Here is a 26,454-nt window from a genome sequence, read left to right on the forward strand (position 1 = left end):
AGCAAAATGTAATTACAAAAATGAATGAAAGAAGTGAATCGGTATTGAAAGCTAGTTACGAAATCAGCTATTTACTGGAAAAACATTCCAAACCTTTCAGCGAAGGCACTCCGGTTAAGGAATGCATGATAAAAGTGGCTGAAGATATCTGTCCTGGAAATGTGAACATGTTTTAAGAAATTTCGTCATCAAGAAACACTGTGGCTGAAAGGATAACCGAGATAGCAGACAACTTGCTTGAACAACTGCAGGAAGCATCCACAACGTTTCAATGTTTTTCAATTGCACTTGACAAAAGTAACGATATTCAAGACGTTGCGCAAGTCGCACTGTTTCTTTGAGCCTGCGATGACAATTTGAAAGTAACTGAAGTGTTTTTGGAAATAATTCCCATCCATGGAACTACTAGTGATGAAGACATTTGTGATGCTGTATGGAGCATCCTAGAGAAATGCAAGCTTCCTCTCAAGGGACTCGTGGCTGTGACTACTGATGGCAATCCAGTGATGACAGGCAAAGTCAAAGGATTTGTATCAACACTAGAAGCAAAACTGAAGTAAGAGTATTAGCATTAGTAGAAGCATACAATGCAAGAAAGCAAGCTTATGCAGCATCAGCCAAAAAAAAAACAAAAAAAAAAAAAAAACCCTCCCATTTTCACCCCTGTATTCGTTCCAAATGCCTGTCCAGCTTAGCCTTAAATTTATTTAGGCTATCAACTTCCACAACAAAAGATGGAAGTCTGTTCCACCAATCAACCACCCGCTGGCTAAATTGAAACCTCCACATATCCACTCTACAAATGTCCTTCCTCAATTTGAATCTATGTACCCTCAGGTTCTAAATCTGAACAAGAGGGTAGTTGATTGGTGGACTAGACTTCTATCTTTTGTTGTGGAGGTTGATAGCCTAAATAAATTTAAGGCTGAGCTGGACAGGTATTTGAAATGAATGGAGGGGTGAAATCGGAGCCTTTTTTTTTTTTTTTTTTGCTGAAGCTGCATAAGATTGCTTTCTTGCATTGTGTGCTTCTACTAATGCTAATGCTAAGAGGAAGAATTCCCATCAGCTTGCTCAACCCATTCAAGGCCTTATACACCTGAGTCAGATCACCTCACAGGTGCCTACTCTGCAGGTGCTGGAATTTGCAGAACTTAAGCCTTTCTTGGTAAGAGCACCCCCTTTATTCCTGTCACCAATCTTGTTGCCTTCCTTTGTACTCGTTCTAGCAACTCTACATTCTTCCTGAAATGAGGCCTCCAGACCTGTACACAGTACTCTAGGTGTGACCTGACCATTTCCCTGTATAACCCTGCTAGCAAAATTCCTATATGTCATTGACAAGACTCCATGACCTACCTTGGCAACCCATTTGTACTGCTCAGCAAACTTCATATTTGACTGCACAATTACCCCCAGGTCTTCTTCACTTTCCATTTCCCTGAGTGTAGTACCACACAGTTGGTACGTTTTTCTTGGGTTATTGCTACCCATATGTAGTACTTTATGTTTGTCAATGTTAAATTTCAGTTGACACTTCTCAGCCCATTTTCCCAACTTGTCTAGATCCAGTTGGCCCCGAGTGCCTATAGCGATTTCTGAGTGATTTCCAAGCGATTTTTGTAAAGAACGGCTGAAACTTATAGTATTATTCTTCATTTTTGACAGTTATTTAATTTTGCTCTTCACTTTTGGTCACTGGTGGTACCGCTCCTGCCTCCAGGCGCCTCCGTAGCCAGGTGGGAAGGAGCAGCAGTGCATAGCACATGCTTCTTGATTAGACCGGGGTTCGAGCCCGTTACCACCAAATACGGAGGATGTGGAAAGGTCAGGGAATGACCACCACATATTCCTGGAGCAATATGGCTTTAGTTGCTAATGCTCCTAAAAACCAAATAATATAAACAAACAAACATCCTGCCTCCACGTGGCGGGGCTGGAAACCTGGGTGAAGAAAGCCACCCTCCCAGGGCAAAAAGGATCAACGGTGGACAAAAATAAACAGTCCTCATGTGGATCTTATGAAATATATACCATGCTAAGAGACAAAAAAAAGAAGGAACGGATAATACCATGCCTCTCTTTTTAATACTACACTCCTCCACAGACCAACCATTGAGTAAGTTGTCCCCATTTTTGATACAGAAACTCTACTACGAAAATCTGGCTGGTCCTCCAAAAATGGTTCGGCGATTAAGATCTGGAGATTTATTAGTTGAAATGACCGAATATAGACATGCTGAGAGATTATTGAAAGTATCTACTTTTGGTGGAATTCCCACAAAGGTTATCCCACATGCCACCTTAAACTCCTCTAAAGGGGTAATATCAGAGTGGGATCTATTAAACGTATCAGAGGATGAACTTGTGCATGAAGTAAGAGATCAAAATGTGGTACAAGCCAAAAGAATTGTTATTAAAAGAGATGGAGAGCCTGTTCCTACACGGATGGTGATACTAACATTTAAAACACCAAATCTACCTATTTCCATTAAAGCTGGTTATCTTAGATGCCAAGGAAGACCATACATTCCAAATCCAGTCTGGTGCAAAAATTTGGTCATTCCCAAGCTGTCTACAGAGGCGTAGCCACTTGTGTGGCTACACCTCTGTAGACAGCTGGATCAAAAAGCATACACACACAAACTGTAAAACTGAAATCACTCCTCTCCTCATCAAAGGAAAAACTTACTCCCAAATATGCTACTCGAGAAGCAAATACTCCTGTAACAATACTTCCGGATAAGAAACCTAACGAACAACCAAAAGAACAAGCCAAGGGCCCTGAAAGAAGCAACGCTACTAAATTTATATCCGATACCATGGATATTGATGAAAAGATAGATGAAGATGATTCAATTCTTGAGATTCATCCAGAGGATGACATTGACACGGGTAGGCCAACCTTCCCCAAAAAAGAAAAAGCAAAAGTAGACAAGCGCAAACAAAAAAAAACCTGCTGTAAGTATCCAAACCCATCAATTAAAACCAAACAATGCACACAGTGATTCAATGGAATTGTTGCAGACTTCGTGCTAATTTAGATGAACCTCTCCGATCTTCTAAGTGAATATAAAGCTTGTTGCAGCATGCATACAAGAAACAAACCTGATGAATGCAATATCTATAACAATCAAACACTTCACAATTTAAAGAAAAGATAGAAACTGCTGTAATGCAGCACACGGAGGAGTAGCGCTGTTAGTAAACTTTTCAGTTCCCTCCAGACCTGTTCTCTTGCAAACACCATTGGAGGCAATTGCAGCCCGTATCACCATTGACACAATGGTAACATTAGTCTCATTGTATCTATCACCAAACCACGCTTACACCCTTGCTGATTTAGATGAACTAGTAAGATAAATACCCGCTCCTTTCTGGGTGACTGGAACGGCCATAACCCCTTATGGGGTTCTCATCAACTTGACTGCAGAGGACAAATAATTGAGAAATTCTTGGATAAACACAATATAAATATTTTAAACACTGGTGATCACACATATGTTCATGTACCATCTGGTTCAAGCTCTGCCATTGATCTAACAGTATGTTCTCCAACAATATTTCCTCTCATAGACTGGAAAATTACTGACAACCCTCTTAGTAGTGATCACTTTCCGATCATCTGCAATTTCTGTACAAGTTCTCCTCCGCTGAATAGCATTAGAACAATTTGGAAATGTGACAAGGCCAACTGGGCTAAACATCAAGAAATAGCTCATTTAGATTCTACTATCATTGCAACTGACAAGATTGATTCTGCAGTAAGCTATATTACACAACAAATAATGACAGCAGCTGAATCTGCTATCCCGAAATCTTCATTTAAAATCCGACTCCATCCAAAAATGTGGTGGAGTGAAGCATGTATCATTGCTAAAAGAGAAAGGAATAAATACTGGAATCAGTTTAAAAAACATCCAACCACAGCCAACCTCCTAAAGTTTAAAAGAGCAAGGGCTAAGGCTCGTCATGTAAGACGAATGAGTAAAAAAAGAAGCTTCAGCACGCTGTGCTGCCACCATAAACAGATTCACAGATACTGCTACAGTCTGGAAAAAAATCAAACATATCAGTGGCAAATACCACTTGCTACTTCTCCGATTCTATTTCTGCAAGGAAAGGAAATTTCTGAACCCGTGGAACTTGCTAATGAATTCAGCTTGTCTTTTGAATCACTCTCAGCTGTTTCTGCCTATGACCCAGCCTTTCAGTTGCTAAAATGCAGTACAGAAAAGTATAAACTGAATTTTAATACCGCTCTCCAACATTCATATGATCTGCCACTGACCATGACTGAATTGCTTAATGCGCTCACAAAAGTGAAAAACAGTGCTCCAGGTCCTGATGGATTTATTATGCAATGATTTCCCATTTACGTGAAAGATCATTAAGTGCTCTCTTACTACTCTATAATAGAATTTTCTTGGAGGAATATTACCCCACCAGCTGGTGCCATTCCGTTGTGCTAGCCTTCTCGAAACCAGGAAAAGACCACACAGATCCAACAAACTATTGACCTATCTCCCTAACAAGTTGCTTGGGAAAAACAGTGGAAAAAATACTTAACGCCCGACTAACATGATATTTGGAGACTCAAAACATTCAGAGTCCAAGCCAGTATGGTTTTTGGAGAAGTAGATCGACGCCTGATCTCATTATCAAAGCGGAAGCAAATATTTGGAACGCCTTTCTAAGAAATGAACACTTTCTTATGATATGCGTTGACATCGAAAAAGCATTTGATACAATTTGGCATTATGGGATTCTTCGTGACTTACATAAATCTGGTCTTCGGTGTCATCTCCCCAAATTTATTCAGAACTTCCTATCTAACAGATCCTTCCAAGTCCTCTTCCCTCATCACTTTCTGGAACATATGTACAAGAAGAGGGAGTTCCCCAGGGCTCAGTGCTGAGCGCAACACTTTTTTCCATCAGGATCGATTCTATAACCAAGTGTATACCTAACACAGTTGATGCATACCTGTATGCTGACGACCTTGCCATCTCATGTCATTCTCAAAATATGCAACTTATTGAGAGACAACTACAAGGCACCATTAATAGAATAGTCTCTTGGGCCAAAAACAATGGCTACAGAATTTCTAAATCGAAAACAACTGCAGTACACTTCTGTCGTAAACATATATTGCATCCTGATCCAAACCTTCAGTTAGACTCTCATTGTATTACACTTCAGCCAAGTACTCGTTTTCTTGGTATAATACTTGATAAAAAACTAAACTTCTTCAAATATATAAAATATATTTGTACCAGCTGTCTTAAGAAACTAAATATTCTCAGAGTAACCTCCTCTATGTCAAGGCGTCTCCGTAGCCAGGTGGGCAGGAGCAGCAGTGCGTAGCACACGCTTCTTTATTAAACCGGGGTTCGAGCCCGTGATCACCAAATACGGAGGATGCAGAAAGGTCAGGGAATGACCACCGCATATCACTGGAGCAATATGGCCTTAGTTGCTAATGATCTAAAAACCAAATAACAACAACAATCTCTATGTCATGGGTGCAGATCATTACATGTTGCTACATTTATACTGCTCATTAATTAGATCCTGCTTAGACTCTGCATCTCCTGCATACGCCTCAACCAGGCCAAGTGTACTGAAATGGCTTGATCCCATTCATCATAGTGCACTTCGAGTAGCACTGGGGGGCCTTTCGTACATCTTCCATTTTAAGTCTATATACGGAAGTCAATGAATCGCGGCTAGACCTTCGATGACAAATTCTTCTCCTAAATTATGCTGCTAAAATCAGCAGCCTTCCATATCACCCGATATGGCAATATCTCTTCAGACCAAAATGGGAAACCTCTATTGAACTAAATCACGCCTCAACAAACAAGCTGGCATTAGGCTTCAAGCTCTAAACACTAGCTGGGGACTCAACATGAATAACATTATGCAGGATACTAGCATGGAAACCCAGCCATGGCAAATACCCATGATACATATTGACAAATACTATCAGAAATGGGGAAAGAATAATATTCCAGATATTAACATCAGACAATTACATCTAGTCTACTCCACTCAGTTTAGAAGTTATGTGCAGCTATATACAGATGGATCCAAGACTGCCAGTAAAGTTGGTACAGCTGTAGTTCTGCCAGATGCTATCACCAAACAGCTCCCCTCAGAACGTAGTAATTATACTGCTGAGTTGTATGATTTTCTATTAGCCCTGGAGAAAATAAAAGAAACCTCATATACTCAGTCCATAATATATACCGATTCATTAAGTGTCGTGAATTGTATGCAGTGTACACGCCCCAACAGTCACCCTCTGGTACAGCAAATCTGGACTCAGTTAATGGCAATTCATACACGTGGTCACTGCATAATTTTTTGTTGGATTCCTGGACACTCTGGAATCCCAGGAAATGAACAGGCAGATTTAGCTGCCAAAAATGCTTCAAATCCTATCTCATCCAATTTCAGGACACCTTATGTTGACTATAAATGCATTATACAGCAGACCTCTAAAGAACAGTGGAAACATATATGGGAAAAAGAAACAAATAATAAACTTTTTGAAGTAAAGAGAGAACCCAAACAGTGGTGATCCAGTCTGAGAGGAAATAGAAAAGAAGAAACTGTACTAGCGCGACTGGTCACACATACCTCACTCACTTATTTATTAAGAAAGGAAGATGCCCCACAATGCAGTAACTGTTCATGTCCACTCACTGTAAAGCATATCGTTATAGAATGCCCACTATATCTAAGAGAACGAAAAACTGCTTTCTCCTTACTTTTCAAAAATTTCAATCAATTAACACTACATAATGTTCTAGGAGATTGTCAGGATATAGATGACGTTTTTGTTTTCCTAAAATCGATTGATAAATATCACCTTGTCTGAATTTTTATCAGAATCAACACCAACAACAAAGATATACTAGTCAGAAATCAGTGCATTATAGCCACAGTTGCTGATGCACCAACAAATCTAACAACAACAACAACAACAATAGATTCAGTTGGAGTAGCATACTGTCATTAACTACCGTGCCAGCTTTCGTTATCGTCTTCAGACTTAGACATTAAGCCTGATATGTCTTCATCAATATCATTGATGAATACACAAAACAACAATGGACTCAGCACCGAACCCTGGGAACTGCACTAATAACATTTGTCCACGAAGAGCAGTGTCCATTTATTACCACTCTCTGTCGTCTCCCACTCAACCATCCCTTTATCCATTGTAGCAACTCTCCAATTTGTACAACAATCTTCCATGTGCAACAGTATCAAATCATCATCACCTTCATCAATATCATTGATGAATACACAAAACAACAATGGGCCCAGCACTGAACCCTGGGAACTCCACTAATAATATTTGTCAATGCAGAGCAGTGTCCATTTATTACCACTCTGTCGTCTCACACCCAACCATCCCTTTATCCATTGTAGCAACTCTCCAATTTGTACAGCAATCTTCCATGTGCAACAGTATCAAAAGCTTTCCTGAAATCCAAGTATATGATATCAAAATTATTTTTGACATTCAGTTCCTTTGTGGTCCTTTGTGACTATGATGTGGTCCTTTGTGACCACATCATAGTATCCAATCAAATTGGTCAGACAAGACCCCCCTTTAACCAACCCATGCTGTGTATTAACTATTACTGCAGCCTTGTCTAGATGATCCTGCAATGCTTCTTTAACCAGTGACTCCATTATTTTCCCCAGAACACAAGTTTAATTAAGAGATCTATAGTCACTTTTTGAATTCCCTTTGTGAATTAGTGATAAATTTGCACACATCCATTCCATGGGGACCTCCCCTGAGTCCAAGGAAGCTCTCATAATTATGGCTAAGGGTTTGCTTACTTATTTTGCTGCCTCCTTTAATATAACTGGATAGATCTTGTCTACTCTAGGTGCCTTCCTTATGTTTAACTTCAACAGTTTCTCCTCCACTTTGCTCTCAGTTATTACAAAATCACTTAGCTCCCTGTTAGAGTTTGATAAACTTCTGGCATTCCCCTCATGTGTGAATGTAGATGCAAAATACCCATTCAGTTTGTCAGCTACCTGAGCATGATCATCAATAGTCAACCTGTCTATGTTAAGTGGTCCAATCTGATTCATCCCCTTCCTTCTAGAGTTAAGTAAAGAACTCTTTGCTGTTTTTCTTTGCATCCTTTGAGATTTCTCGTAATCAGCCTTTGCCTGCCTAACCTCCATTGTGACTTGATTACAGACAAGCTTATATCTGCCATAGGCTTCTGTGTCACCTGATAATTTATATGCATCCTATACATTTTTCTTCTCTGCCACGAGCCTTGTTAATTCATCTGACATCCATTTAGGCCTGAACCTTGAATAGTATTTCCTAGTTGGAATGAAAAGCCTAGTAGCCTCAAAAATTAAGTCCCTGAAGACTTCCCATTTAGAATTCAACGTTGGTAACATCATCAGTTGATCCCACTATACAGAATTTAACTGTCTGAGACCCCTGTAGTCACCTTTACGAAAGCAAAAGCCCTTCCCTTTAGCCTTGATGGTAGTTACATTTTTTAGTAATTCCCATATCAGTACATTGTGATCACTGTAACCCAGTGGTTCCTTTATCTACAAATTCTTAATGCATGAATAATCACTGCTGATAATCAGATCAAGAGTATTACTCCACCTAGTTGCCTCTCAAACATGGTGCTGTAGAAAACAGTCATCCAATAAATCCAAAAAAAAGTCTTGCTTTTGTGTGAGTGACCAATTCACAAGTTCCAGTCAATATCTGGAAAGTTAAAATCTCCCATTATAAGACATTCTAATTTACTGGCCCACTGTATTTCTCTGCACAGTTGCTAATTATACTCATCAGATTCATTAGGCCTATAACATACACCTACTCTCATTTTTCCTCTCCCAGTGCTTATGTCACACCAAACAGACTCAACATTGGATTGTCCACTGACATCAATTGGATTCACTTCATTAGATTTTGTGTTTCTTAACTAACAGCATAACCTCTCCTCCCTTCCTATCCTGTCTATCCTTTCTGTACGCATTGTACTCCCCAAATTCCAATTCTGTGTGACACCACTTCTCTGATATCCCAACCATATCTGCCTTTGATGTCTTGACTAGACTTCAAGCCCATAAAATTTATTAACTATACTCCTAGCGTTGGTGTATATGCACTTGTTTCTACTCTGAGTTACCCTAACATAGCCCATGTATTTATTTGTTCCACTATGACTCCTGGAAATCTCCGTTGCCTTGCTTTTCATAGTGCTGCTGCTCATTTCAATAGAAGCAGTGCAAGAATCACTTTTGTCTCTGCCTTTGGCCACCATTAACCTTTTAGTCTGTGTATCCTCCCCATGCTAGCAGTTTTCCGACCCACCTAACACTGCCTCAATAGCATCAGCAAATATTCTTGCACTCTTTCTATTTAAGTGTACCCCATCCCTGTAGAAGCAGTCTCTCCTGTCAACAAGCACAGACCAGGCTAAAAAAAATTCTATCCCTTGAGCCTTGCACAGTCTCTCCAAGGCCGAATTGATCGGCGAGGCTCTCATCCTATACTCCCTCCTATCGTGTCTGGGGAGAATTTCAGACACTTTCACATTCAACTCTAACTCATGACTTTTTTTCAACATTGACCTGTACTTGTTGAGTAAACCTTCAGATCTCTTATCCTTAATGCCATTAGTTCCAACGTGTACAACAACATCACCTTTTGTGCTTTTAAAAGATGATATTTGCTCTACAACGCCATCAACCTTTGCCCTTGACAGACATATCGTGGTCCTGTTCCTCGTATCCTTCTTGCATAGTATATTCCCCGTCTCCCTGACAATAGAGTCACCAACAATAACTAGTTCCTTTGGGACCAGCGCATTCTGCCTTGGAGATTGCCTCTGCGTTGCCTGATGCACAGGAGTCAGCTCTGCTGTTGAGTTGGGCAGCTGAGAGCTTGATGGGCCCCTCATATTGATTTCTTCGAGGGCATTTACCCTACACCTCAAGCTCTCATAGACGCCCATCAGAATGCTAAGTATCTGGTCAAACAAAAATTGCAGTCTTTCCACTGCATTATTCATCAGCAGGTTCTGTGTGTGAAAATGGACTGTGTACTCAAGATTGGCCAAAACTGTGAACTTCATCTGGTCCAGAGGACTGAATCACCGCCAGTTTGCTCTCCTTTTTAATGTCTTGGAAAGTGAATTTGAAGGGCCTGCCGTACCACGCAGAGGTTCGTTGGTTGTCATGCCAAAACATGCTAACAGATTTTTTTTTACTTTTGGAAGAAATAATACTGTTCCTAGAAATGTAAGGTCGGGATGTATCGCTTCTGAAGCATCAGTCTTGGGTACACGATCTGGCCTTCCTAGTAGATATTACAGGTCGCCTAAATGATCTAAACATCAAAATACAAGGGAAAGATCAGTTGATAACAGACATGCATGATGTACTGGCTAGTTTTCAAAAAAAGTTGATTGTGTGGCAAAATCAATTAAAAGAGGGTACTCTGACTTACTTTTCTATGCGTGAATAGTTTAAAAATCAGAGTCAGAATAGAAAAGATTAAAGATGAATTTGATAGAACGATTTCAAGGAGCATCAAGAAGATTTTTCTCTTTTCACAGGTCCTTTTTCTTTTAATGTCGAGAGAGCTCCCATTTCCATACAAATGGAACTAATTGATCTGCAGAATGATTCACTTTTAAAAGAGGAATACCGAGAAGTTGGGATCCCAAAAATCTACTCATATTTAGGCCAAAAATGCCCATGGATAAGGCAGTTTGCCACACAAATTTTATGTTACTTTGGGAGCACGTATTTATGTGAACAACTGTTTTCTCATATGAAAGCTAACAAAACAGCCCACAGATCAAGGCTAACTGACACCAATCTTTCTTCCATAATGAATGTTGTGTCTTCTCAATCTTTTTTAACTCCAAATCTCGTGAAGCTAATTGCAAGCAAACGGATTTAAGTGTCTGGCAAAAAAGCCTAGATTACCTAATTTCGTGTACAGTCAGTCCTCGTATAACACGTGTTTACACTACACGAATTCGATCATATACGATTTATAAATAGGGGAACGATATCTTATATAACATGAACCGAATTTGCTTATGCACGATTCGCCTTTGTGTTTACAAGAAATGGCAGTCAAACGCAGAATCACCCCAACCGAACGCAACACGATAGGAATGAAGAGAAGATTCTGAAAATGTATTTATGTTTTTTATATCAGTGAAGGGGAAACACATTTCACCATAATAACATAAAAACCAACACAATTCCAGCTATCGGTATAATCGCAAATGCAATTAGATCGAGTTTACTACCAGTTTATAACAGATTCCACTAGCAGAAACGAAACTGGAAATTGTTTTTATTGTTTTATGGTAGTAACCCCCAGAAATGTGCTTTAGTAAAATGCGAGGTGTTAATAGTGTATCTCTGCCTTTACAGTGTTGTTTATTCAGTTGCTACACGCACGCAGCTTTGTTTGTGTATCAAGTGTGCCTCCTCGTTTTGTAATTGTGCTTTGTTCCCTAAAAATGAGTAAAATACTTAAAAGGTGTGAAAAGGAAGCGTCCTGGTGAAGATACTGCAGATTCAGAGAGAAAAAGAAAAGCAATATCGATAAACAGAGGCGGACTGGGTCAAAAATTCTTACCCGGGAAAATTTGTAGTGGCCTCATACTAGCGTTTATGGCCAAAATCACACCGGCCTCCGGCCCACCTGAGTTTCCCCGGTAAGGTTTATGGCCAGTCCGCCTCTGTCGATGAGAGAAAAAAATATGAAATTATGAAACGCTTTGAGTGAAATGAAAGACCATGTGATATTGCACATGCTATAGACCTAAATGAGGCGACGCCGAGAATCACAAAGAATGCGGAGAAAATAAAAACAAATTTCATAGCAGGACCAACTCAAAGTGTAATTAAAATCCATTAGATTAAGACACAAAGAATTAGAGATGGAACGGCTGTCATCTGTTTGGGTAGAAAATCAAACAAAAAACAAGTTTGCTTACAATAGAAGTAAAAGCATTAGCAATATTTTATTACGTAATAGTCGTAATAAAATGCGTAAGTATTTTATTACGATTATTTATTGTGTTTGGTAATGTTTTGGTTACAAATGTGTGTTCAATCTTGGGTGGTCAGCACCTAACCCCATTTTTCCCCTAGGGCCTGTTGTTTATATTGCACGATTTTGCATTGCACGAGGGTTTCTAGGAACGCAACTATCGTGCTATACGAGGACTGACTGTATATTCCCTCATTGAAATATTGTATTATCTGGAATAAACTTGCTTTTCATTATTCATTCTGTTGTTTGTTCAGACTTTTATTTCCTTTCAATTAGTTATTTGTGCATTCTCAGCTGTGAATATCAATCAGCAACAAGCAATAACTGAGCAATTAAAAAGCATCTTTAGGCTTAGAAATGGCAAGGTTTGTAGGTCGTGTGCGACCCATGTGAGGTACACTAATACGGAAAATGGCCCATGGCCCAAATGAGTTTGACACCCCTGTTTTAAAAGAAAGAGCAAAAATAATGAATTACGAGGTAGATTAGTTTTTAATGAAAATTTCACTGTGCCATACCACTAAGTGAGATGCAAAAGATAATGGTATAAAAAAAAGGGACTAAATGCATGGAAAATATATGATTTGAGCACAAATTTTTCAAGCAGAACATATGTATATTTATACAGAATGCGTAGTGAGAGTAGTTGATAAATATGCTTCTTTGAGTTTAGAATTCAGTCTATGTATAGGTGGGAAATGAGTTGGGAAGTTTCTTTGTTTTAATTTTCAGGGATAGTCTCGTTCTAATAGTTTGACTGTCCATGGTTAACTGAGATTAGAAATGACTGTCCATGATTAACTGAGATTAGAAATAAAAGTTGGGGTGAGGAGGAGTAAGAGTTTTCTTACGGTAATGGTCTTCGTATTTATTTTAGTTTTTTATCACTTGAGTTTCTTTTTCTCACATACCCTAGTTTTTGGTGTCAGCAATTTGCACCATTAATATATATAAGATGAAGAAGAGTGAAAACAATGATGATAATAATAATCTTGGCATAAAAGAAATTGTAAGGATGAGATGGTATAGAAAAATAGGTAAATTATAAGGTGTAATATGTGAGAAGCAAAACCAGTTGCAGCAGAGTTGAGAGTATTGGAGATGAATGGTACCAGAAGTAACTTTGATATAATTGAATACGCTGTTGATATGGAAAATTTTGTTTTTTCTTTCTGTTTGTTAAAATAGAGAAAGCCAGTGAATAGGAATACAAACAACCTGCAAATAATATATAGTAAATAAATGAGATCAGTATATATATATATATATATATATATATATATCAAGATATATATTATATATACTAACAAATTTATATTTGTTAAAATATATAATATGAGTATTAATATATAAATAAATAAATATGAGTATTAATATATAAATAAATAAATATGAGTATTAATATATAAATTTATACAAGGTGAGTACCGTTTTCTAAGCATTTGCTATTCATTTTTTAGTTATATAAATAAATGAAATGAGATGCAAAATCAAAATTACATCTACATGAATAATTCAGGCACCTCCGTAGCCAGGTGGGCAGGAGCAGCAGTGCATAGCACAAGAATTGATTAGTTCGGACCCCAAACTAATCAATTCTTGTGCTATGCACTGCTGCTCCTGCCCACCTGGCTACGGAGGTGCCTGAATTATTCATGTAGATGTAATTTTGATTTTGCATCTCATTTCATTTATTTATATAACCAAATACAGAGGTGCGGAAAGATCAGGGAATGACCACTGCATATCCCCGGAGCGATATGGCCTTAGTTGCTAATGCTGCTAAGAACCAAATAACAACATGAATAATTCTTGCCCACACCAGTCAAACTTTAACATGTATTTATTGCAAATATACAGTTAAGATCATGATTTTATTTTACATTTCAAATCATGTGCGTGTGTGGTAATATGTTTATACTAGGTTGAAAGTTTTAAAAATAAAAATAGTAAAATTTAAAACAGGAGCTTTTGGCATCTATATGGTGCTCTTATGGATTGTAAAAGTTTCAGTAAGGCAGTGAGTCTAAATACTTGAAGATGATGGAATGTGTATGTCGGGAAATAGGCAAAAGGGAGGGAAGGTAGTAAGTAAGTTAGTTTTAGGGATAAGGAATAACAGATGTGAAACAGAGGGGAAATGGAAGGAAAGAAAGTAATTCCCAAAATCTGAGGTCACAAAAACTTCCCTGTCATTTGTAAATTACCAAAATGCCCAACTCACGACAAGGATTCGAAGATGGGATCTATACAAATGTGATCATTTCTGTTAAGCACATGTCTAGTACTGCCTATGTGTCTGGATTCTGACCAGCCACAGGTCTTGAAATCGAATCTTGTGTGTGTCAATAATTTGAAGATCATTTTACAAGAAGTTATCCCTCCTACAAGTAGTGTGTTGCCTTCTTTGAAGTGGCATTGTTTAACAATGCTGGATAGTCTATTTTCAGCTCCTTGTCAAATTTACATGATGCAAATGAGTGACAATGGTATTGTCACTCATTCGCATCATAGGTAACAATGCAAATCTTTCCAAATTCCTTGTACCTAAAACAAATTCAAATATATAATCGATTTTAACTCCTCCCAGAGGCAGTTATCACATATAACTTCACTACCTTTGGTAGACGCAATATGGCCTAAGTAGCCCTTGCGCCAGAAACTCCCAACAACAACAACAACAACAACAACCACCTCTGATTTAAAAAAATCAGCCATTTCAGTGGATGTAGGATAATTTAATTGGCCCGCCAAAATACTTGAAAGATATTGATGAGGCAAGACAATGGCTGACCTTGTCAATACAGGCTCACATTAGTCTGCATGTGGTATGTAATACATCACCTTACATTTTAGCACTAATGGTATAATGGTTTTTAAAGAGGCAATCAGTATTTATAGTTTTATATTAGGAATGTGCACCATGTTAATATTATAACTGTGCAACATAAATTCGATTATATATTCTGTTAAAATAAATTTTAAAAAACTAGAACATCTCAGTGAATGTTCTAGTTTTCTAAAATTTATATCAGCAGTTGAGAATGACCATGTCCCCTACTTTTCCTTCATCTAATGGTGAAAAGGATAGAGCTGGGCTTAACTTCGTTGCATCACAAACCCATGTATATGCACCAATATATGATTTACAAATCATCTCACACTTCCTTACCATTATGATATGCTTCTTGCACTATTAGGCAGGATATAGCCATGTTGTTAATCAGAAACAAAGATACCAGGAAATGAAAGTTGTTCTTAACCCAAAAAGCACACGAATACTGGTATATTGCTGTGTTCAACTTCCTTGGATTGGACTCAGAATATCTGGTATGGCTCGCATTCCTTTCTACCCATGAGGTATCCTTGGTAGAGAGGAATGTGAGCAGAAAATCCTGACAACAGGGTATTGTTGCCAGGATTTTTTTCAGTTATGGTATTAACATGGTGCAAATTCCTGGCAGAAAACTACGAACTCTTCTGTAAAAAGACCATTTGTGGGAGAAAAAAAGGGGGGGGGGGTGAGTGATTTATTAACATATTATGTAGGAACTGTAATGTGAGCTAGATTAGTGAGGCCATTTGTTGTCTAGAGCACACCTCCACCGAGGATGCTGATTTTGCCCAATCATTGATAGCTGTGCACTACTGGCAGGAGAGACAAAAACCTCTTGTCAAATAGTGTTCAAATTATCAATGCTGCATAGTATTTGGTTGGAATCTGATCATTTGAATAACACTAAACATGATCTTATCAGAAAGGATGGTGTACACATCCCATCTTTGAATCACTGGTGCTGTATGAGTTAGGCAAATGTAGTCTTCTAGTCTTCTTTTCCACCCCACACTCCTCACCTTTCCATAATTTGTGAATGATCGAGAGGTCACTGGAACCCTGTGATATTTGGGAATTAATTTCTCTTCCCTGCTTTGTTATCCTCCCTTCATCTTGAATATTATGCTTATATTCCTTCTCCTCTGTATTTCTTTTCTTCTTTCCTTCCTTCCTTCCTTCCCCACCTTTTTTTTTTTTCAGTTTTTTGACCTAATTACTGACTTTTGATCAAAATACTCATGTTTTTAGATTTTATTTTTCATTTTATTATCATTGTTTTTCTAAGTTTATTTAATCTAGTATATTTTAAAAATTTTATTGTAATGTTTCATTCTACATTTTTAACTGATTATCTTGATTTTTGCTGTATATTTTTATAATTAATACATTCTAAAGTTTGGTCAGTGAAAGCAAGAATTATATATCCAAAAGTTTCTTACTCAGTTAAATTTTTTGAATGGATAGCTAAAAATTTTTTTTTTTTTACCTTAATTGAAAGTATAAGTTGAATGTATGTATAATGTTGAATAAGTATTGAATGTGGGCCCCATGGGTAACTGTGAACACACCAAAATGATATGTGAATGACTTACTCAAATGATATGAATGACTCATCTTATACTTTGTGTAAAGTGTCTGCTTCATTGGATTTTATAGTAAGAGAAGTTGATAAATATGCTTCTTTGAGTTTAGCATTCAGTCTGTGTATCGGTGCGAAATGAGTTAGGAAGTGAATCCTTGATGAATCCTTTTTAGTTCCTACAGAGTGCTTGGCAGAGTAAACTTGATCTTTGACACAGCCCCATGCAGTTTAATAGTTTATTCTTAATTAATTTATTAAGTTTAATTTAATATTTTTTTCATTAACCTTGTATTCTTGGATAAGTGAGATAGATAATCTAAAGTATAATTGCCAAATATTCATGTAGAAAATATATAAATTATATAATTGTTTTTAGGTAATTATATGTATTTTAGGAAAATTATATTTAAAAAAAAATCATTTCTGATAATGGTTGACATTTTTAAATTTTCTGTTTTTTTTTTTATCATTACAGTATGACTTGGTTGATTTTAGGCTCACTACATCTCACCTCTGGGTTCTTTGGTTGAATTCTAATAGTGAACCTGTTGTGAAGTTCACTGGCATTGATAGGTAATATATTTGTGAGATTATAAAATTCTATCAACAGCACATATACCTAAGGGGGGGGAACAATTTAATTACACACAAATCAAGAATTCTATGATTGTTTTTAATTTTGTCTAAAATAATTCCTGCCTGCTTTGACATTCATTACTACTTGTTGGGTAACTGCTGAAACCCTACACCCCCTGTTTGAGATTGGGTAACTACAGGTCTGTGTGAAAAGGCCTTTAATCCTATTTATATGCATTTTGACTTTAATTTTTTTTAAAAGTTCCTTGTTCTCTAAAATTACTCACTTTAACCATCTTGAACTCGCCTTTTAAGGGAAGTTTTTATTTGGTTTCTCTGTTAAAAATTTGAGATCTCCATTGAATAAAGCAGAAATTGCTTTGCATTAAAAGCACTGTATAATTGTGACTTTTGTATGACATTTGCCACTACCATGTAGTGCACTGTCTCTATATAAGGGAAGAGCCTGGCACTACATTATTCACTAAACCAATGTTTCCACAAAGATTGGGCTGGAGACATGACCAGGATTAGCATGGAGGATTTGGGGCTAGATTAGTGAATTTAGGTATCTCAGATTTAGCTGCCTTCATCTAGTGTTCCCATACTGACATATTTCTTATATGTATCATGATCGGTCTACTTGTGGAAGAACAGCTAGCTGGAAGGCACCCATGCACGCCAGCCATGTGTTATTGAGCAGTTGTGTGAGAGGACAATTCATTGCTATTCAGCAGAATGAATGTGCCACAGTGGAGATGATCATCCAGTAAAACACAGTGGTAGCATGACCTATTTCGTCATGGACCTGTATCAGACACACACACACCAGAATGATTATTAGCTGTTGCAGCCTGACACACCAGTATACTGCTGCTCAAGGCCCATCACAAGCAAAGGCATATACAATAGGCATGGGTGTGGAGCCATTGGTTATTAGATGACTGGAAACAGGTTTAGAGGTCTGATAAATCATTTTCAATTGTACCATGTGGATACCGAATGTGAGGCTCTTGGAACCCACTGCATGATGGGAGTAGTATAGGCTGGTAAGGGCAGCATAATAGTTTGGAGCATGTTTAGATGGGAAACTCTGGACCTGCCTGGTACTTCTCGATCGGTTACTTGGTGCATTTGTGTACAGGTCCATTGCTTCTGTTTGATATACCCATTTCTGGTGACTATCTGTTGTATTGAACTGGTCGGATGAACTGGTCGGATGAGTATTGAACTGGTCGGATGAGTCTTCTAGCAGGTTCACCCTCTTCCCATGACAGCCCAACTCACCAAGTCTTTGCCCATCTAAAACTCCTTTCAGTTGGAGCCGTACTTAGCCAATCCAAGTAGAGAGAATAGCGTTCCCTCCATGAGTTATTTCACAAAATGAAAAATAATTCACGAACAAACTTCTAAAGCTCAATAAACGATATGGATATAAGCAACAAGCTTCAATGTTGTTATATAATAAATTGGAATTTTGTCACCAAGATCACTTATCTAACCAAGATGGTTAGGTAGGTGTTCAACTCGGACCGTGGTATTCATTTTCTAATCCATGAAAGTGATATCCATTAAAAATTTCCTTGTAATTCTTGCTTGAACGTTTCCTGCCATCTTATCTGCTACATTTCTAGCAGTATATTTCAGATTCTTAATTTCTCAGCTTTTAAGTTATTGGTTGGATCAATTATGAGACCTAGTATATTTGCTTATCAGTTTTGCTTTAAAATTGTAAGGTCTTTGTGCAAGACAAGAAGGTCTAGCTGTAGATAAAATATAAAATTAGGGAGATATTTTATTCTTATTCCAAGATATAAAAGTGTGTTTGCACAAGGGTGGGTTTAACAGTAATCTTTTAGTTCTTAACTTCAGTGCGAGGTGTTACAGGAAGTTTCAGCTAGGTCCCCCATGTAGTTGATGGTTTGTATTTAGGTTTCTAGTTAGCATATGCACATTAGCATTTTTGTGGACTTCTTCCTTCACAAGTCATACTGTTTTAAATGGAGCATTTTTTGAATATGCAGTTCAAACATCGTGCATTTACTGAAGTTTGTCAACTTTTGTATTGCTTGAGATTTAAACAGATGCATTTCTTAATGTTATTGTGACTGGAGATGAAGTTTGGATTCACAACCAAGACCCAGAAAACAAGAGATACAGGAATTTTGCTGAATTTATCTGCAAATTCAAAGTTCATGTACCACCTGATAAGTGAGGCTAACTGTTTTTTAATATTAGTATTAGCGAAATATGCAAGGAATCAAGCTTATGTAGCACCAGCCAAAAAATATAAATAAATCAAATTTGAATTAAATTAAAATCTGAGTGATTACTTCCACAGTGATACAAGGAAGCAATCTTAAATAGCATCTGCCAGAAAAGAACGTGGATGAATCCATCCCTTCTAATAATTTTCTTAATCCTTTAAATAAACTGTTCACTACCACAATACACAACAGATACAACTGTGGGTGTGGTGGAGTAAGTATCGTGAGAGAGAGAGAGAGAGAGAGAGAGAGACAGACAGACAGACAGACAGACAGACAGACAGACAGACAGACAGACAGACAGACACCGACCCTGGCTATCGATGATGCCACCCGACACCAGAAACTTTGTTTTTGAGTCTCACATTCTTCTTCTTTGTTCTCTTGTTTAACTTTTAAGACCTCATTTTCAGCAATTCTGTTTCAACAATCAGTGTTTCTCTGGCTAAAAGCAGATTTTTTCTCATCTATTATCCTCCAGCCATTCTCTTCCAATTTAAATTTATTCCCTCATATGTGTGTGTTGTGTGAGAGTAACTAAGGATGCCATCACATTTAAAGTAGTGATAGGCATAATTGGGGGCCATAATTAAAATAATTGATTATAGATATTTGATAATCAAATTTAAATTAATAATTAAATATGGCAGCTACATCTGGGGGTGTGGTGGAGTAAGTATTGAGAGAAAGAGAGGGAGGGATGGAGAGAAAGATCCTGGATATCGATGATGCCACCTGACACCAGAAACTTTGTATTTGGGTTTCACATTCTTCTTCCTTGTTCTCTCGTTTAACTTTTAAGACCTCGTTTTCAATGTGTAGGTCAGCGATCGCTCTCTCCAGTTTTATGCACATTTCTATTATCTTTCTTCTCACTGGGGCAGTGATTTTTTGTGTGTTTTCTGCCATTAGTTTCTCCAGTTGTAGCCTCATTAAAATAATTTGGTCCAGGGCAGCTTGGAGGGTCTCTTTGCTTTGAATGTCATTCTCAGTATCAGGTATATCATATTGTGAGGTTAGACTAGGTTGGGGGAGGGTCGACTTTTTTTTAACTCTGCTTTTTTTTTACTAGAATCTAGTTCAGGCTTGTTATCCTCATCTTCAGAAGTTTCCTCAGTGTTGTCAATATTTGTTTGTGTGGGATGATCTGTAGGTTGTAAATTCTGAATTTCGGGCTCAAAATCTGTGATCACTTTCCAGTATCATTGCTTTTGCTTTATTTATTTACCTTTTTGATGCTTTGATTTTGTAGACATCTTGGGGTGCAAATTGATAGTTAATTTATTTGTTCCTATAAAGAGTTCATGCACAATATACTGTTTCTCTGTTTGTGCTCCTGAATCATGTATATTAACTTCACACGTGAAGAGAGGGAGGAAATTTCTTCCGGTTTTGTATCGTAAATAACTCAAATATTACAAAATGTGAATCAAATCTATACTCACTACACTTATTACAATGTTTTGCTCTTCACTCTCTCTCAATTTCAATGCTAAAATCAGCACCTTGGGACATATGGACATGACACTCATGTCCTGCTAAAAACAGATAGTCTGTGTAACAGTAAAAATGGCAGCACAATTGTAGCTACGAAGCGGGTTTGAAAGCCCAGATCTCAATAGAAGCTGAATAAAGAAATAAATAACCACACTTACCTCTTTGAATTTATCTTAGTGCATATCCTGGATTCATATTTGAAAAGTAATGAGCTGCTAGAATATGAGTAGAACTTTTAAAACAATGATGATCCTCGAGCCTCCATGTACAGCAAGTTCTGTTACTTAAACAAAGACTCCGACTGTAGTCCTGTTTCTGTCTACAATCAAGTTCTGCGATCAGTCATGTGTCTGCACACGATTGCATCCACTGGTGAACTCCCAGTGCTATTGGAACTGAGGACTTCCACTATGAAATGATAAAACCACCTTTTCCCACAAACTAAGGATCATCTAGTTTTATTTAATAGAATCTTTCTTGGCAAAAGATTTATGGATTCCTGGATGAAGGCAATCATTCATACCTTCCCAAAATCCAGGAAAGGATCTTAGAAATCCAAGTAACTATTGTCCCATCACTCTGACTAGCTATTTGTGCAAGGTTCTGGAAAGAATGCCTAATGCTTGCTTTAGTAGTAGTAATGGAGACGTGATGCAAGAAAGCAAGTGTATCAGCCTATGTAGTGTATCAGCGCAAAAAAAAAAAAAAAAAAAATCACACATCCATTCCCTCTAAACGTTTATTAACTACCCACTGGCTAAAGGCAAATTTACGCACATCTATTCTAAAACTGTCTTTCTTCAATTTACATTTATGCCTCCTCAGGTTCATAATCTGAGCAAGTGGAAGAATCCCATCAGAATTCAGCATGCAGAACCCATTCAAAGCCTTATACACCTCAGTCAGATCACCTTGCTGCAGGTGCTTAGTCTCCAGCCACTGCAATTTTCAGAATTTAAGCCTTTATTGGTAAGAGGACCCCTTCGTTCCCCCCACCAATCTTGTTGTCCTTCTCTGTACATGCTCAAGCAATTCTACATCCTTCCTAAAATGAGGTCTGCAGACCTATACGCAGTACTCAAGTTGTGGCTTGACTGCCTTGTACAAAGGGATAACAGCTCCTTTTCCCTACTAGCAAAATTCCTGTATATCATTGACTATATCCCATGATTTGCTCTGGCAGCCTGTCTGTATTGCTCAGAAAACTTCATAGATGACTGCACAATTACTCCCAGAATGTTTTCATTTTCTACCACCCTAAGTGCAGTGCTACTGCAACAGGATCTAGAAAATTTGGGCAGATGGGCTGAGAAGTTGCAACCCCAGAGAAACACACCAACACATGGTATGTTTCTCTGGGGTTATTTCTACCCATATGCAGTACTTTGCATTTGTCAATGTTAAACTTCAGTTGCCACTTCTCGGCCCATCTGCCCAAATTTTCTAGATCCTGTTGCAGTAGCACACTGCTATTACTGTCATTAACAACCTTGTTTTGTATATTTATCAATATCATTGATAAATATACAAAACAACAGTGGGCCTAACACGGAACCCTGGGGGACTCCACTAATAACATTAGTCCATGAAGAGCAGCGTCCATTGATTACCACTCTGTCTTCTCCACTCAGCCACCCTTTTATCCATTGTAGCAAGGCCCCAGGCGCCAAGCGATTTTGTGATAAAGTGTTTTTGCCAGTGAATTTGCACTCTCTTGAATAAATAAAATCATCTTCTTTATTTACAGCATTACACTAACAATCAATTAAATAAGCTTCAGTAAAGAAATCACATTACTTGAACAGGAGCAAAAGTAACCTTCTTTCTTTTTTCTTTTTACTTTGCATATTTCCATTAACCCACTACTGCTTGGTCACAAAGGTGGCATTGCTCCTGCCTCCACATGGCGGGGCCGGTAACCTAGAGGGGAGAAGGTCTCCCTTCCAGGGTGAAATGGAGCAAGAAGTTCATAAAACCCAGAAAAACACTGGATGCACAGAAGAAACCTTGACAAGGCAAGAACAAGAGGAGTCTGGTTCTGTCGCAGCAAAACGTCAAAAGACTGATGTAGCCAGAATCCGAACTCCAATTTTCTTGATTATTCATTCAACTCAAGAACAACCAGTTGGAAAACTCTCTACATTTCTAGTGCAGAAATGCCTAGAAAGCACAATAGGTTCTCCCAAGACAGTTTGTCGTCTAAGATCAGGAGATCTTAGGAGATAAGCAAAGTGGGTTAATGGAAATATATGAAGTTGCCACTGCTCGACAGGCTGAGCAACTACAAAAACTGAAAACTTTTGGTGGAACTTCTGTCACCGTTTCACCCCACGTTTCCCTGAACACGTCAAGATGTGTCATCACCAAATGGGACCTCATGAACGTGTCAGACGAAGAACTAAAACAAGAATTACACAATTAAGGAATCATTAATGTCAGAAGAATTATGACAAAGAAAGACGGCATACTAGTTCCTACACGGAACATAATACTTACTTTTGTCAACCCCAAGCCACCAACAGCGATAAAAGCAGGCTATCTTAACTGCCGCGTTAAACCGTACATCCCAAACTCATTACGCTGCTATAAGTGCCAGAAGTTTGGGCACTCACAGACAGTCTGCAGAGGTGTAGCTGCCTGTGCCACATGTTGATCCACTGCACACATTAGTACTGACTGCACAGCCACCACAAAACCAATCTGTCTTAACTGTAAAGAGGCACATCCAGTATATTCAAAGGAGTGTTCCCTTTGGAAATGTGAAAAAAAAGATACAGTGGTACAAAACTGAACATAATGTAATCTACCAAGAGGCTAAAAAATGCCTACCGGTTCCAAATACTAATAAGCCCACTTATGCACAAATAACCACAAAACATATATCCATTTCTACCCAAACGGAGGTAACTATACCACCAAGTAGTGGCGCCTCCGTAGCCAGGTGGGCAGAAGCAGCAGTGCATAGCACACGCTTCTTGATTAGACCTGGGTTCGAGCCCGTGACCACCAAATACGGAGGATGCGGAAAGGTCAGAGAATGACCACCGCATATCCCTGGAGCAATATGGCCTTAGTTGCTAATGCTCCTAAAAACCAAATAACAACAACAACAAATAGCAGCAACCACCAAGTAAATCACTAGCTGAATGGGCAAGGTCACTGTTGTCCCCAGTACCAACGCACCAAACAAAAACAAAGCCATAAATATGCCAGCAGAATACCACAGTATCTACTACTACTGACTCAAACCAAACAGACTGCAGGCATCAGACAAAGCAATTCCAAAACAATCCACAAAAATATCAGCAGACAATTTAAATCATGATGAACAGGTTCTAGAACTGTTCACCAATGAAGATATGGATACAGGGAAACCTTATTTCCCAAAGAAGGGGAAAGATAAACTTGAGCAATGCAAACCTTCTGTCCCTCGAAAAGAAGTCGAGGATTTCACTAACCCCAAATGATGCTTACCTTCTTACAGTGGAATTGCAGAGGCTATCGTAGTAATTTGTCTGACATCTGAGATCTTCTTTCACAATATGATCCTATTGCCTTTTGCTTACAGGAAACCAATCTGACACCAAATATAAATGTTTCCGTTCGGAAATAAATAATACATCGTCAAGATCATGTTGCTCAAAATCCGAACAGTCTTGCCCATGGAGGAGTAGCACTGATCATCAACTCCCAGATACCCTCAAAGCCACTCCCGCTAAAAACAAACCTTGAGGCAGTTGCTGCATGAGTCAATATTAACTTTGATTTAATCGTAGTCTCATTATACTTGCCACCAACCAAAATATAAGCTATGCTGACTTAGAAGAATTAGTGTTACAACTTCCCAAACCCTACTGCATCTTAGGAGACCTCAACAGTCACCATCTGCTCTGGGGAAACCATAATCTGGACAAACCATTGAAAAACTACTTGATGTAATTTGTGGTGATATTGTTTATATTATTGCAGTAAAACTGAAGCAAGCCTTCCCCATTCCAAATCCTGTATGTGGAATGATTGACTTCATCAGTAACCATAATAGCTTCCATGTTTATACCATACTATATTCTCATATTTTATTCATTTCTGAATAATATGCTATACAGAAATGTATTGTAATATACTGTGCACTCCATGAAAACCCAAAACTGCATAATCCTGTTACAGAAAAACCACTCATTGACACTGCCCATCATTTAGTCTTTTTCTCTTTCATTTATTTAAAAATACAGATGGGAGTGTGTTAAGAAAATAAGCTGGTAGATGTTTGTAATAATTTGTTTGACATAATTTTCTCTTGTATTTAAAATTTATTTCTTATAAGTCATGTATTTCAAATTTACTCCTTGAATATGATGATTTTGTTTCTTTTATTTCAAATTTAGTGAAAGCAGCCCTTCTGCCACTGCTGGTTGGATATCTGTTGCACTTCAGCCTTCTGTATCCAGGGATATTTATATACCATATCATCAGATGGATGCACATGAAGTATACTGCAAGGAAATTTTTCGACAGGGTAGATTCTCATATTCTACAATTTTCAAGGCACTCAGTGTAAGTCTTATGGAATTTATATTAAGTAAATATGTCTCTCTCTATGCACACAACACAACCTGGCCTGAAGTATTAAGCCTAGACTGCAGTCTTATGTACTGATTCAAATCTCTGCATGTTATCTGGTGTAATTTCAATGTTCTGAGTGTGATCTTAAGTAGATCATCATTGTAACCTGAACAAAAACTACTATTAATTCTCTCACTATGTTGGAAACTATGTCAAGGGTCAATAAGAATAATTAAAATTATAGGAAAGGAAATTTCCTTATGGAAGGGGTACTAAGGCAGAGAATCATTGTATTAGAAGAAGGAATGCAGTTGTTAAATGATAATAATATCAACTTGGATTGAGACTAACCCATATCTACCTGATCTACATATAAGGAATTCAAATTCAAAGGCTTGAGTCAATCATCCATCCACAAACTATAAATTTTTAAAATGACAACAGATTACAAAATTACAAAAAAATTGTAATTGGTTGTCATTAACATGACCTAAACTGAGTGTTCACTCTATTAAGTACACCTGCCCTTTTCATGAAATAGGGTGCTCCTTCAGCAACAGCATCACATTAGTACCATGCAATGTAAAACAAATGGGCAGGTATAGGGATGGTGCATGAGTGTAATTCAGCATAACAGTTGGTACAATGAAAGATTTAAGTGATTGAATGTGTCACAATAGTTGGCAACAGGCGTGCTGGTATACAAGTGTACCTGGAAACTGCAACTGTGCTGGGGTTATCACTCAGGTATATTGAGATTGATCCAATAAACAAATACCATTCAGCCAACTCATCTGACAATTTGGTGATGTGGTTCATTATGACCAGAGTTGTTTTTGTGCCATAAAAATACAAACAAACAAACGATCTGACAATTTGTAAAGGGTTAACAGAAAGGCTATAGTCAGTGAAATAACAACCTAGTATAATAGTGTTAACCAAAGAAGCTTATCAGAAGTTTGTGTGTTATGGACAGGATATTACTGATTACTGAGCTGGGTTCCACTTCTGTTAGCAAGAAATAAAAAGATACAGTTAT

The 26,454-nt window shown here is 37.9% G+C and overlaps 1 protein-coding gene across 1 annotated transcript in view; it reads left to right on the forward strand.

Annotated features, from left to right (window-relative positions):
• Window positions 1-26,454, forward strand: part of Nup160 (nuclear pore complex protein Nup160) — a 507,399-nt gene that overhangs the window by 103,746 nt on the left and 377,199 nt on the right. The window contains exons 9-10 of the mRNA XM_090382015.1: window positions 16,988-17,085; window positions 25,238-25,406. Coding sequence (XP_090238141.1) covers window positions 16,988-17,085; window positions 25,238-25,406 — 267 coding nt within the window. The remainder of the gene's footprint in view (window positions 1-16,987; window positions 17,086-25,237; window positions 25,407-26,454) is intronic.

This window comes from Mastigoproctus giganteus, chromosome 9, assembly GCF_048544385.1.
Source record: "Mastigoproctus giganteus isolate SK-2022 chromosome 9, ASM4854438v1, whole genome shotgun sequence".
In the NCBI taxonomy this organism is placed as follows: domain Eukaryota; kingdom Metazoa; phylum Arthropoda; class Arachnida; order Uropygi; family Thelyphonidae; genus Mastigoproctus; species Mastigoproctus giganteus.